This window comes from Myodes glareolus, chromosome 14 (genome assembly GCF_982192425.1).
Source record: "Myodes glareolus chromosome 14, mMyoGla1.1, whole genome shotgun sequence".
In the NCBI taxonomy this organism is placed as follows: domain Eukaryota; kingdom Metazoa; phylum Chordata; class Mammalia; order Rodentia; family Cricetidae; genus Myodes; species Myodes glareolus.
In genome coordinates this window covers 16,043,331-16,056,447 of record NC_142039.1, presented here as the reverse complement: position 1 = coordinate 16,056,447, position 13,117 = coordinate 16,043,331, and the positions used below count along the sequence as shown (strand labels likewise).

Sequence of the window (13,117 nt, the reverse complement as noted above, 5' to 3'; positions counted from 1 at the left end):
CTTATGTGACCCAATAGAAGCCTTTCTTACGTGACCCAATAGAAGCCCTTCTTATGTGACCCAATAGAAGCCCTATTTATGTGACCCAATAGAAGCCCTTCTTCCTTAACTTTGTCAGTAATTTTGTCACAGCAGAGAGAAAAATGCTAATACAGTTAAAATTGACCAGTAAGGGAAGACCAGAAGGGAGAGGAAGCAGAAGAGGTGGAAGGTAGTGGAGAAATATTCCACAGATGTGGCTCATCTACTCCTAGATTTGAGAACAAATGTTCATGGCATAGATTCTTCCATACTGTTTTATGTACATAAAACAACATTGTTCTCTGAAGCCCATTGATGAATCAATACAAATGGAAGTGGATTTCTGGGCTCAGGTAGATGGCTCAGTAGGCAAGAGAATTTTCTGGCCTAACATGAGGACCTGGGTTTGAGTCATCAGCTCTCATGTAAAAAGCTTGGCATGGTTACACATTGTCTGTAACCCCAGCACCATGGAGGTGGATACAGGAGGATCACTGAGGCTTGCTGGCTTCCAACCTCACTCTAGGTTCGGTGAGATGTCTTGCCTCAATGGAATAAATAGAAAGTGATACAATAGGAAACCCAATGGCCTCTTCTCTCCTCCACATGTGTGCTCACACCTGCACACACATGTTTGCATACATCACATACAAACATATACACAATTGATTTATTTCAACTATATGATCTAAGAAACTCATGCTGCTTGAACATGCCCTAAGCTTTTAGGACCCAAGAGCTCTGTTTCAAAGCACTCACAAGATATGCTCTAAGAACAGCTGGTTGATTCTGTGAACATGTCTTCATTACAGAGGACTGAAATAAACACAGACCTCTCTTCACTGGAGAAGACCAGCAGGTAGGAACAACCAGATCGATGTTTGGGATCTTGACTTGTCTAGAAGGAAACCCTGCTTGTTCCACTCCCCCTGACTACAAAAGGTGTGGTCTAACTAGTAAGAAATAGAGCACTGCTGAGGATAGCCTAGGATAGCCGAGGATGACCCAGGAATAAAGACTCAACTCCCAAGAAGATCAAACTGAATTTTCTCTTATCAAGAACCATGCATTGAAAAATAAAAAAATAAAAAAAATAAAAAAAAGAACTATGCATTGGAGCATCTTACCACAACAAAGCAAACAAACCCATCCCAATTCACCCATTCAGTCCTCTTTCAGGTGGAAGCACCACAAAACACAAGAACCATCTCAGTTCCTTAAGCTGCCCTGCTGATACATCTTTGTCACCCATATACTTTGGAGCAGTGTTCTCAATGTTGGCTGTTCAGGGGCATCACTTGGAAGATTTAAACACCGATGCCTGGATCCCTTCCACTGAGATGCACTCTGGTCTGGGCACAGTGTAGGCACGGGAAACCTGCAAAACTTCTTAGAGCTTTCCAACGTAAAGCTGATGAGCTAGAGATGGATGCATTCCCAGGGCTTCCCAAATCCTCCCTGCCAGTCTAGCCTACTTGATAAGTTCCCAGCCAGTAATAGACCCTGCCCAAAGAGATTGTTCAATGGTTAAGTGTGTACTGCCCTTGCAAAGAACTGGAGCTCAGTTCCTAGCATTCACATAGGGCAGCTCATAACTACCAGTACCTCCAGAATTAAGGATTCAATGCCCTGTTTTGGCTTTCTCAGACACCCCCATATACAAATGCACACACACACACACACACACACACACACACACACACACACGACTTTTATTTTCCATTTAAACCTAATCACTAACAACAAGGGGAAAATGATCTTTCATGCCTTCTGTGAACCAGAGAATTGGAGTCCCTGAGAGTCCACGATCTTTTTCTACAGAAAGGCGTTTATTTATGGAAAGAACCAAAGTGTTCTTGGATGAGGGGGCTGGATAATAATACATGTGAATACGCTGATCTGTCTGAATAGTTCTTGGCTGTCTGCTTTCAATGGTAATAAATATCCACTAAGAGCTGTCTGCTGTATGTGTTTTGGGTAGTGTCTCACACTTCCCTGCATGAATACATTCGAAATGTAAGCACCACACACACAAGCACAGAGATGCTGTTGTATTCTGGATCCTTAAGTTATGCAGCTTAGCAGCTGGGATAATGTAATGGTTTGCAAAATAATAGACTGGCAATATGTCAACCTGGAATAACACATCGAGCAATGAATGTTGTGGGTGCCACGAGGTTTAATTTATGCTGTGTTAAAAATACCACTCCAGAAATATCACACCATCTCAGTGTTTCCAAGAGGAAAAAAAAACAAAGACCTTTTCACCTAAGCTAGTCAAATAATTGTAGGAAAAGAGAATTCCCTCCTCCCAATAAAACGATCGACTTTATACGACTTTGTGGAAGATGTTTTGCTTGAATCAGGCTAGAAGCTCCTACCGTGTTCCACTTAGAGGTGTGTGCTCTTAGAGTCCAGAATAAATAAGAAAGAAGATTTCGTTTCCTTGGTTTGTATTAACACATGAGAGTGAACACATTTGCCACCAGCAACAATGAGACTTCCAGGAAGTCAGCTTGGGAGCTGAGGCTATTCCTATTTATGTCTCATTTCTAAGGCAGAAGAATGAGGGACTCCCAGATTTCACTGACTCTCATATACACAGAATAGTTTATTACACTCTGTTATATCCTCTCTATTTATTTAATTCCCAACACTGAGATTACAAGTGTCCACCACACATGCTGGCTCTTTTTAAATAACAAAACAAAACAAAAACATGGGTTCTGAGGATTGAACTCGGGTCCTTTGCTTGAAAGATAAGCAAACACTTTGACAATTGAGCTGTCTCCCCTGCCCTAATTTTATGTCTTATAACAGACTGAGCTAGATTAGGTCATGACTCCCTATTTCAGGAAGAATAGGATGGTCTCTTAGGTCTGTGTTGGGCACAGCTGGCTGCCTTGACTGATTTTATCTAGAGTCCTCCTACTCATGTAAAAATGGATGGACAGTCTGAGATCAGATATTGCTACTATTCTTGTTATGAACCAAGTGACTTATTCTCAAGGAGTTTATTATCCATGAAAATGGCAGCTTCCATGCAGGTGATCTGTGTTACTGCGGGAGAAGCATAGAACACTATGGCATCTTGCAGGAAGTGCACTTTTGTAGACTTGGGTTAGAGATGGGGCACCTGGGAAGGCTTCCAATAGGATATGAACTTCATGCAAAAGGATGGGAATAGGAAGTTAGAGAGTGGGAGGAGGAGGCAGCAAGTCCAGGTTAACGGAAGAATGTTCAAAGACCTCAATGCAACAGAGAGAATGTCACTCTAAAAGTCACGCATGTGTGGTTGGAGTATAGCCCAAGAGTAATGAGGGGAAGAAGGGAGACAACAATCTTAGCAGGGTCCTGATTATAATCTGGCATTGGTACCTGTCCTGAGGCACAGAACCACTGAAACGCTTTATGTACACAGTGACATAACTGCCCCCAATCTAACTGAAAAGACTACAAAAGAAGGTGCAAGGCAGGCAACCATGAGAAGACAGCAAGCAGGCAAAAGATGACGGTGGTCTTAATCTGGCTGTTGGGGGGAGCTGCGAGATTAGAGAGAGAGAGAGAGAGAGAGAGATCCAAATCAGAAATGACAGCACACACAGTAACTGTTCGAGGGAGACAGAGGAAGTGGAGAGGACAGGAAGATACCTGGGTTGTAATTTGGGTACATGCCCTGTACCACCATTTCTGTCTATTACAAACCCACATAATATTCTGTAAGATTAGGAGGGATCTTGCCAGGTGATGGTGACACACACCTTTAACCTCAGCACTCAAGAGGCAGAGGCAGGTGGATCCCTGAGTTCGAGGCCAGCCTGTTTTATAGAGTGAGTTACAGGAAAGCCAGGGCTACACAGAGAACCTTGTCTCAAATATCACACTGTATTGAATTGTTCTATTCATTTGTTCCTCCTGCAAAAAATCCTAGCTCACTGCCAATCATATCAAAGTATAGCACTGACAATTACACAATATGAATGACTGCACCACTGGCTTATCATTACCCTTCATCACTATCTTAGATTGTAGCCACTCTAGCTATTAAAGCACCATAATTGGCTAGAAAATGATGTCTCGTGATAGGCCAACAGCAGCCTCCTATGTCTCATGTTCACCTCTTCCATTTCCTTGTACTGTATTGAGTTTGATTTAATATTGCATTATTAGGAGTATTAATTTTAGGATTTTAGCTGTGAGAGGCTGCAGTGTGCATGTTTGCACGTACATAATTCAGGCACGCAGTAGGCCATCCTATCTAGGCCTGTGTGAGTATACTCTATGATCTTGGCACAACAATGAAGAACCTGGCTGTGCATTGCTAAGAATGCGTGGTATCCGTGTTCACTGATTTTTGATTATACTTCGCTAGCTCCTGCTGGCTTAGGGGCAGTCTTGTGGTGGTGCTGTGTGCTGAATTCCACTTTGGGCACATTAGATTCAAGATATGAAGACTATTAAGAGAACAGAGGTACCCAGGACATTCTGGGTCTCTTGGTCTATGTGTTAGAGGGTAATCCATTAGGGGATCAAGCACTGGGTCCCTCTCAGTTGGGAAAGCAGAGCATGAAATCTGACAGGCTACAGCTTCAGAAGTCCTTGAAAGAGGAGTTCAGAGGTATCAAAGATCAAATGTCAGGGTGGGAAGACATATACAGTACTCAGTGTCTGTCATAAATGCAGAGAACTGAGGTGGTAATATCCACCTTACAACCTATCTCCACCTCAATTTCAAATCGCAAACTTCACCTACCCACATTGAGCCACATAAAAAGTTTCCTTACTTCATTTTTCCTTGGCCACTGCAGTAAAACACCTGCTTTAGAAGGAAGAGGGCATGAAGGTGCTCCTGGCTCAGGGAGGATGAGTGACTTGGCATCTGTGTTCCCAGTACCTGCAACACCTTGTTTTCCATGAGTGATACAGGAAGCTGGGAATCCAAGGAAAGTTATCACCAGAAAGAAAAAACAAACTTAGTTTGGCTTTCTTAGGATCTCTTGGCAATAATGAGGTGAAGTTAACGGTATTAGATGCCAACAAGCTAAGGGGCAGGGAGAGGGGGATGACTTAGTGGTTACTACTTGAGTATAAGGAACTGAGTTTAGAGCCCAGCATCTGAGGAAGAGCTGGATGCTGCAGCACAAGTCTGCAAGCCCAGCACCGGGGTGGACTGGCGAGAGGAAGGCAGAGACAGGAGGATCCCTGAGGTTTGCTGGCTAGCCAATCTAGGTGAATTGCTGGGTGTCAGGTTCAGCAAGAGAACTCTCTCTTTCTCTCTGTCTCTGTCTCCGTCTCTGTCTGTCTGTCTGTCTGTCTCTCTCTCTCTCTCTCTCTCTCTCACACACACACACACAGTCTGAGTTACTTTGTCAAGGTCACAGATTAGTAACTAGTGAAGCTACTGGCTCATGGGACAGCCCCCAAGTCCTGCTCTATTCATCTCTCCCTGCAGCTTTCTACCACACCCAACCTGACTCCATTACTCATCTGTGTCTTAATCTTAGCACGTAGTTTACTGATTTACAATTGCTTTTATTTCCATTTTGCAGGCCCCATCTCACTCAGTATGCCAAATACATTACCTTAGGTTTCTTCTACTTTTTCCCTCATTCTGTTTAACTCCCTGATGTATTGATGGGATTCTGAGAAAAAGTATGAACAAAGGGTCTGCGGCAGTAACGCACTTGTGAAAGCACAAGGCTCCAAGTTTGATACCCGGAATCCATGAAAAAAAAAAAAAGCCAAGTCTGGCAGCATATATTTATAATCCCAGTGCTGGAGAGGAGGGCAACCTCATAGACAAGCTCCAAGCAGCAATACCAAACAATACCAAACAATAAAAACAAGGAGACAGAACATGAGAAATGACATATGAAGTTGGTCTCTGACTTCCATGTCATACACACATGAAGAAAGACAGGTGCACACATGTGTATTCTCATTGCTTTGAAATCGTGCAGTGTGTCTGGTCCTCATGTCTCGGTTTTAAGAGTGTCTTCTGTGTGAGGTTCTGATGATGAGTTGATGATAATTCTTTTCAGAGCCAGGCTGCCATACCACATGGCTACCAGAGAGCAAAGGTCACAAGGCATTCTGTAATGGCAAGGACAGACAACACTAGATTCCAGGACTGAGGTCTTCTTCTGTCACGGACTGATGTGTCTGAATGGAAAACAATGCCTGCTGTACCTAGTTTGCCTGTTTACACAGCACGAGGGGAAGAGGCCCCATGCTCCAGGCTTCATTAGCAGCACAGGATGGTAAGGACAGGAAATAGGTCCGGAGGGCCTGGAGTAAAGGCTTTCTGAAAATTTGAAGTCTTTGAGCCTCACAAGACAATAGTTGCCCAGATGACTGGCAATCTCTCCACTGATACAAGGGCTAGGTGCTAGACTCCCAGGGAAAGCGGGCCAACCTTCATGGTCTGAAGCTGTTAATCACCCAACTGCCCTCCTTTTGTATAAATATATGGCTTCCATTTTGAGAAGTGTCACGGAAGCCCTGCACTGTTAAACGCCCAATTGGACCTGACAAGCTACCATACATTCTGATTAGCTTCTTTCCCACTGTCCAGGAAGGGGGTGGGTGGGGCCATTTGCAGCACCCAAGCTTCAAGGAAATACAGGCCGTGAACCTTGGCATCTACTCAAGGGAAGAAATAAGTTGTGTATGATTCAATGTAATTCCTTACTTGTAAATACACATGTCAACAGTTATGTGATGGGTCATATTTAGATTCTTGTATTGTTGATTTGTCTTAAAATGGTGAACAGTGAAAAACCACGTAGTAAGTGCACATCGTGCATTTATGCAAATTTATATTTAAATATTAAATGCCCATCTAGAGGTTTGAATGATACAAAGAAAGGCTTCAAGGTAACAAGATTTTTTTTAAAAAATAATAATTTTATTTCATGTACATTGATGTGAGGTATCATATACCCCGGAACTCAAGTTACAGACAGACAGTTGTGAGCTGCCCTGTGGTTCTGGGGATTGAACTTGGAAGAGTAGCCAGTGCTCTTAACTGCAGAGCCATCTCTTCAGCCCTGTAACTAGAATTTTTGTTTGTTTGTTTCTTTAAAAAGCAGCATAATACTCTCTTCTATATTGCCATATTGCCCAGCCCCGAGAAACATGATTTACATTTGGGAAGTTATAAATAAATATTTCAATAATAAAACATGTTACACAGGCTTGATTATCACAGAGGCAAGGGTTTTCATTATAACTGAAAACCACATTCCCCATGCACTGGGGCTGGGATGTCTGGCTTCACATGTGATCCCAGCACTTGAGAGGCTGATACAGGAGGATTGCTATGAGTTGGTAGGAAGCTTGGATGACACAGTGAGTTCTACAGAGTAATACAGTGTTTCAAAACAAATAAACAGGCAAACAAGCAAGCAAAGATGATGGATAAATTTGTGTTTTTATTCCCATGCTCCAGAGCTATAAAAGGAAGCATACAGTAGGTGCTTACTACACATTAATTGATGTAACTGATACTGAGCACAGAAATGTATTTCAAACTGAACTGAAGACCCACAAACAACCAAGAAGGGTAATGCCCTTTCAAAAAATTCAAATAGAAAAAAAATTATAACTTACCAGAGCCAGAAATGCAATCCTGCCTGGATATTCTAGACAGTCCCCCATACGCTCAACCTTTAATTAGGTTTTCTTTAAATTAAAAAAAAACCCTTAACTACTAAGCAGTCCAGCCAGAAAAAGCCATTTGAATTAAGGTCTGCTCCCTTTCATGAGCTGGGCCAGATAACTTATCTACCTCACTTTTTGAGTTGGTTTTGGTTTATACTTAATCTAACACATGGATATAGACATCCAGTTCATGGAAGGGCTTGCCAGGATTTCAACAGAGGAGTCTGGGGGCTTCCTAAGCCACATAGCATAACCCTTCCCCAGGGTGGTATAGGTTCTAATCCCCACATGTTGAAATGACCTCTTTCAGACAACCAGTTCATTTTGCATTCATGACAGCCACCCTCAAATCCGTATTTCTTATTATAAAGAAAGACAAACCCTTATTATTTTATAGGCTCTTCTCTGCCAGGCACTACCATGAAGGGCACATGCTTTCAGGAAATTAACAATCACTCCAGCCCAAATCAGTGGTATTATGAACAAACAGACCCAAAGGACAGCATTAGGTTTGAAAAAGCAACAATAAAATAACAACAAGGATAAGGATGAGGAGGGGCTTTCAGCCAACCAGCTTCATAACTGACACCAGCAAGGCTCCAAAGCCCCTTGACAATACCTTCACCCCCTTTTCACCCAGCAGAGGGAATCTGAGACACTACTGCACTGAGGGTATACTTCAGCGAGCCCCGGAGCAGTCGGACTCCGAGACCTGATACTTCTCAACCAGCTCCGGGGGAAGGGGGGACAGTTCCCCCCTCATATTTCATCTCCCCTCTGGCATCTGCAACTGACAGACATTACCATTTCAGAATTTTCGTCCTTATCTGTTCAGGAGAGCGAGAGCGAGCAAGAGAGAGAGAGAGAGAGAGAGAGAGAGAGAGAGAGAGAGAGAGAGAGAGAGAGAGAATCACAATCTGCAGCCCCAGGAATCTCGAATTGCTCAGGAAAACACCAGTAGCAGCAGTAATTCCGAACACAATGAAATCAACATCTCTATGTCTGTAACAACTGCTCAATGAAAGCAAACAACAGGCCAGCCGTGGCCACTTTGCTTACCCTCTCCACGCTGCGCCTTCTCAGAGATCCATACGGTATTTTCAGAAGTCTCTGAGGTCTGTTTGGAGTCACTGCTGTCTGAACTACCATGGTGTGGAGCTGGGAGTGAGCAGTGTGTGTGTGTGTGTGTGTGTGTGTGTGTGTGTGTGTGTGTGTGTGTCGCTAGCAAAGAGGGAGATGCGCTAGATTGGAGCTAAGCTGTGGTCTTCGGGAGGTTTCCCAAATATCAAAAAGCTGAAAGAGTTTTCCTTCAGACCCTGTGAGTCAAGATGTGGCTGGTTAGGAGGTGGGGGATGGGGAGAAAGGAAAACAGCCCAAGTTCTCCAACTTCAGCTGTGTAGAGCGGCACCTTCAGCTTCCTTCTGGCTGTCCTTGCAGCGCTGTCTGGCTCAGCGAGACCTGCTGTCCCAGGAGAGGGTAAGTGGTGCTTGTAGGGAGAGCGATCCAGAAATGTCAACTTTGCTTCTCTGGGCTGCAGATGGCAACCAGGTCAGTTGTCTCATCAGGGCTGTATCAGACACATTATTTGCTCCGCCACGTGACGCCCAAGCCCCTTGGCTGTACAGTGGGTCACATGCTTACCTTAAAAGGACTAAGAGGAATCTCCCCCGCATCTGGAGCAGAGATTAATTCAAAATCCTGCATTCTGATTTCATTCTCTTCCTAACATTAGAGAAATATTTGAAGACTAGCAACAGTGCGTGTGGGAGTTGGGGGTCTCTTTGGATTCATAAATTACCTCTATGAAACGGAACATAAGACAGGAATATGTTTTTCCCACCGCTGCTTCCAACAGAAAATGTATGCATCAAATTAATTATGTGAATACAGGCCACAGGAACACAAAGTGGGGGAGGGGTAGAAGTGGTAGTCGAAATCTCTGTGATCCTTGCATCCATGGTTCAGATGAATCAGACCAAAGCCAAAGGAGTTACCTGCGCTACCGCCTTGTGCAAATGTGCCTAGAACATTTTTTTTTGTTGTTTAAAACTTTGACATTATTTATTTATTTTGTGTGCCACTGTATACTGGGGGCAAGAGGGGGTCATGTTGGTTTGAGGAATGCCACAATAGGGGTCAGAGAACAACATTCAGGAATCAGTTTTCTCCTGCCCCCTTTTGGTCCCAAGGATCAAACTCACGTCTTCAGGCTTCATGGTGCGTGCCTTTACCCACCAAGACGGCTCGCTGACCCTAGATCAGTCAAGTTTATGTCTGCAGCGAGCACGACTAAGTCGTGTGTGGTTTTACAAAGTGCTGAAAGGACTCAAGCTCTGCTTCACTCACATCTGCCAAGTCTTTTCCGAACGAGGTGTAATTCCCACAGATGGTCTAAGTGGGCTAATGTTCTAACTTTCTGTGGCACTTTGTAAAGGCTACATCACCAGCTTACCCGCCCCCACTCCTCATCACTTCATCCCCTGGAACCGACTCCCTTCCACGGCAGAGAAAAATCACCAGTAACAGCTTTCCAGGATGTAAGGAATTCTGTTTGCTTCTCTCGAACCCAGTTCCACGCATGAACACACATCCTCGGCCCTTGTTCTCACGAAAGCAATGCTCGCTCCCTCTGTGGAGATCTCGGGCTTAGCCTGACGCCACTGGCACGTTGGGAACCAGCGTTTCTCTGTTCTCCACACACCAGAGCTCAGTTTATGGAGAGTGATGAAAAAGAAAGTTCTGTTTATTCAGACAAACCTAATAGGAAATGGGGGTGGGGTGTGAAGGGAGGAAGGGTTTTCTGCTGCTAGAGAATGAATTAGAGCTGAGAGACTCGGAGGAGTGGGGCACCGGGATGCCGGAGAGCTGGGCTGGACCCGTGGGCAGGGTCCTCCCATGCAGACACACAGTGAGAGGCAGTTAAAAAAAGCCACGGGCCCACGTGGGAAAGTCCGAACATGCAACAATCAGGCTTTGTTCGTAATTGGTTCCATGTGTGCAGTTGGAGTGAGCAAGAGGGTGAGCGAGAGGGGAGAGGCAGGGAGAGAAGGAGTCCCCTGGATATCTTTGGAGAGGGGTTTTAGATTACATGTCATTTGTCCTCCACCTCTCTTCCTGCCTGCACTGCCCAGATTCAAAGTAGAGTGGAGCAGAGAATAAATCTGCAGATACTCAGTTATTTACCCGAACCTGCAGGCTTTTCCAAAATGGCGCTTGGAGGTGTCGCAGGTTTGAACAAAGGACGGATGTGTTTTCCAAACCCTCATCTGTCCAGAGCTAGGGAATTGTGTCCTTCCAGCTTGTTCTGAGAGGACACAGTGGATGGTTGCCTCTCCTGTGACCCCGGCCCCAGCAAAGCCCCTGAGAGCTGAATTTATTTATATTTCAGTAAATGCAACTTCCTGTTTCCCAGGGGTATTAATGGAGGTTTCACTGAAGAACTCAAGGGTTTGGCGGTGCAGTTCAGACAGTAAGGGACACTTTGATGGACTAAGTGCAAATAAAACAGAAGCACATGTGTTCAATTATGGTTAAACCCGTATAGAAGAGAATGTTAATGGAAATCAAAATAACTCCGGGCCATACTCCCCCCACACTCTGCAGCACATTCCACCCCTTCCCCAATGTGGCAGGGGCACGGTCATGCTCTCTATAAGGAGAAGCGTCTCCTCCCACCAACGGAGCCCTCCCCAGTCCCTGTGGAGCAAATGCCGGCCTCCTCCTTATGACCTCCAGGCTGAGTAGTCAGCTTGTCCAGAAATGTCTGTTGGTCTATCCACAGAATCTGAGATCTGTCATCTACACATTTATATTTGTTATTTATTTTCACTATTAGAACACAAGTATGTTTCTCAGGAGGAGACAGGCACACATACTCTACCTGATGTGACCACTTTAGGGGAGGAGAAGGGATGGATGCTTGCTGAGTTGCCAGACAACCAGCCGGGAGGCTGCCATTCTCAATGAATGAAGCGAATTCCACTATTTGTGTTTCACAGGTGAAGGAACGGAGACATACATATAAGAATAAGGTGACCAGAGTTCACTGGTGGACAGGTAAGAACTCAGATGCAGACCCAAGTAACGTTGTGTAACTGCAGGGTCTAACTTGACCTATTCTACTGCCAACTGTCATAGGTCATTTTGTTAGCTTGTAGCAGTTTCACAGCCTAGGAAGGAAATCTTCCTAAAGGGCTTGCAGGAGAGCTGAGGGTGCATGCTCAGAGGACTGGTGAGATGAGCAGTTTCAAAGTCTCTCAATTTGCTGCCGTCACAACATCCAGCCTTGAGTCCAGGTCATAGACAACCCCCCCAAACCTAAGGAAGGGACAGTGGGGCCCTGCCTCAGGGGCTCAAAGTGGAGCTAAGTAAGAAGAGCTCAGAGATGGGGTCATCTATGGTAGGACTGGACTGCATGGATGTGGGCACTTGTGTCCCCATGGAGCCAAGGGAGAGGAGGAAGAGGAGTAACAGCCTCCAGTTTTTTACTGTCCTCTGCCAGCTGAGTGACAGGAAACAGACAAACAGTCACACAGGCAAGGACAAGGCTCTGTGAATCAATGGGTCCAGAAACAATGGGCCAAAGAGGTGACATTGGGACTGAGAATGAACAGGATGGTGTGAAAGGGGTTGGAACTAATTTATCTTGGAGAGCACATGTCTTCACTAGGACAGGATGGTCCCAGGCCATGTGTATCAGGCAACAGTCTAGAGGGCCAGGCAAGCTAGGCAGGATGCCGCGGGTTAGGTGTCGTGGTGTGGGGCTGGAGTGCTGGGGCAGCCATCCTCAGCCATTCAGTTCCCCCACGCTGCTGCCCTTGACGGCTCAAGGAGCAAACACATCCGGCTGATGGAGGGTTTTGTTTGTTTACTTGGAACATTTCCTTCCAGTCTCGAGAAGAACATTTACATGAAAGTCTGGACTGAAGCCGCTAGGGGATGAAGTGAACTGCATTGTAGGAAAATCAACATTCTCCATGCTCCAAAGCAAGGCACATCAAATCAAAGCCATGTTCCAGGTCACTGACAGTTGGGTGTGAAAGACGAGATGGGGGTAACGACTTCTGGGACCGAAAGCAGTTTATGACACTAGTCTTGGTGGAAAGAGACAGGAAGAAAGGAAGAAACCATCTGATGTATGTCTGTGAATCTCTCTCTCTCTCTCTCTGTGTCTCTCTCTCTCTCTGTCTCTCTCTCTGCCTCTCTGTCTCTGTCTCTGTCTCTGTCTCTCTCTCTCTCTCTCTGTATATATGACTGTATGTATGTGTTTATGTATAAGTATGAATTTAGGTGTTTGTATGTACGTGTATGTTTGAGTAAGTACATGTTTGTGTGTGTATGATAGTGTACATATTTGTCTATGTTTGTGTGTGCTTGTCACACACCCACAGTTGCATAAAAACAGCCCTAAACCAGAGCAATGAGCATACTGGTA

The 13,117-nt window shown here is 44.9% G+C and overlaps 1 protein-coding gene across 5 annotated transcripts in view; it reads right to left on the bottom strand.

Annotated features, from left to right (window-relative positions):
* Nucleotides 1-13,117, bottom strand: part of Frmd4a (FERM domain containing 4A) — a 601,861-nt gene that overhangs the window by 306,112 nt on the left and 282,632 nt on the right. Inside the window, exon 1 of one of the 5 annotated variants that reach the window (XM_087896366.1) lies at nucleotides 8,743-8,867. The exons of 3 other annotated variants lie outside the window; for them this stretch is intronic. In XM_087896366.1, the coding sequence (XP_087752492.1) occupies nucleotides 8,743-8,832 (90 nt within the window). In that variant the 5' untranslated portion in view covers nucleotides 8,833-8,867. Of the gene's footprint in view, nucleotides 1-8,742; nucleotides 8,868-13,117 lie in introns of those variants that run through there. One more of the 5 variants, XM_087896364.1, reaches the window with a different exon arrangement.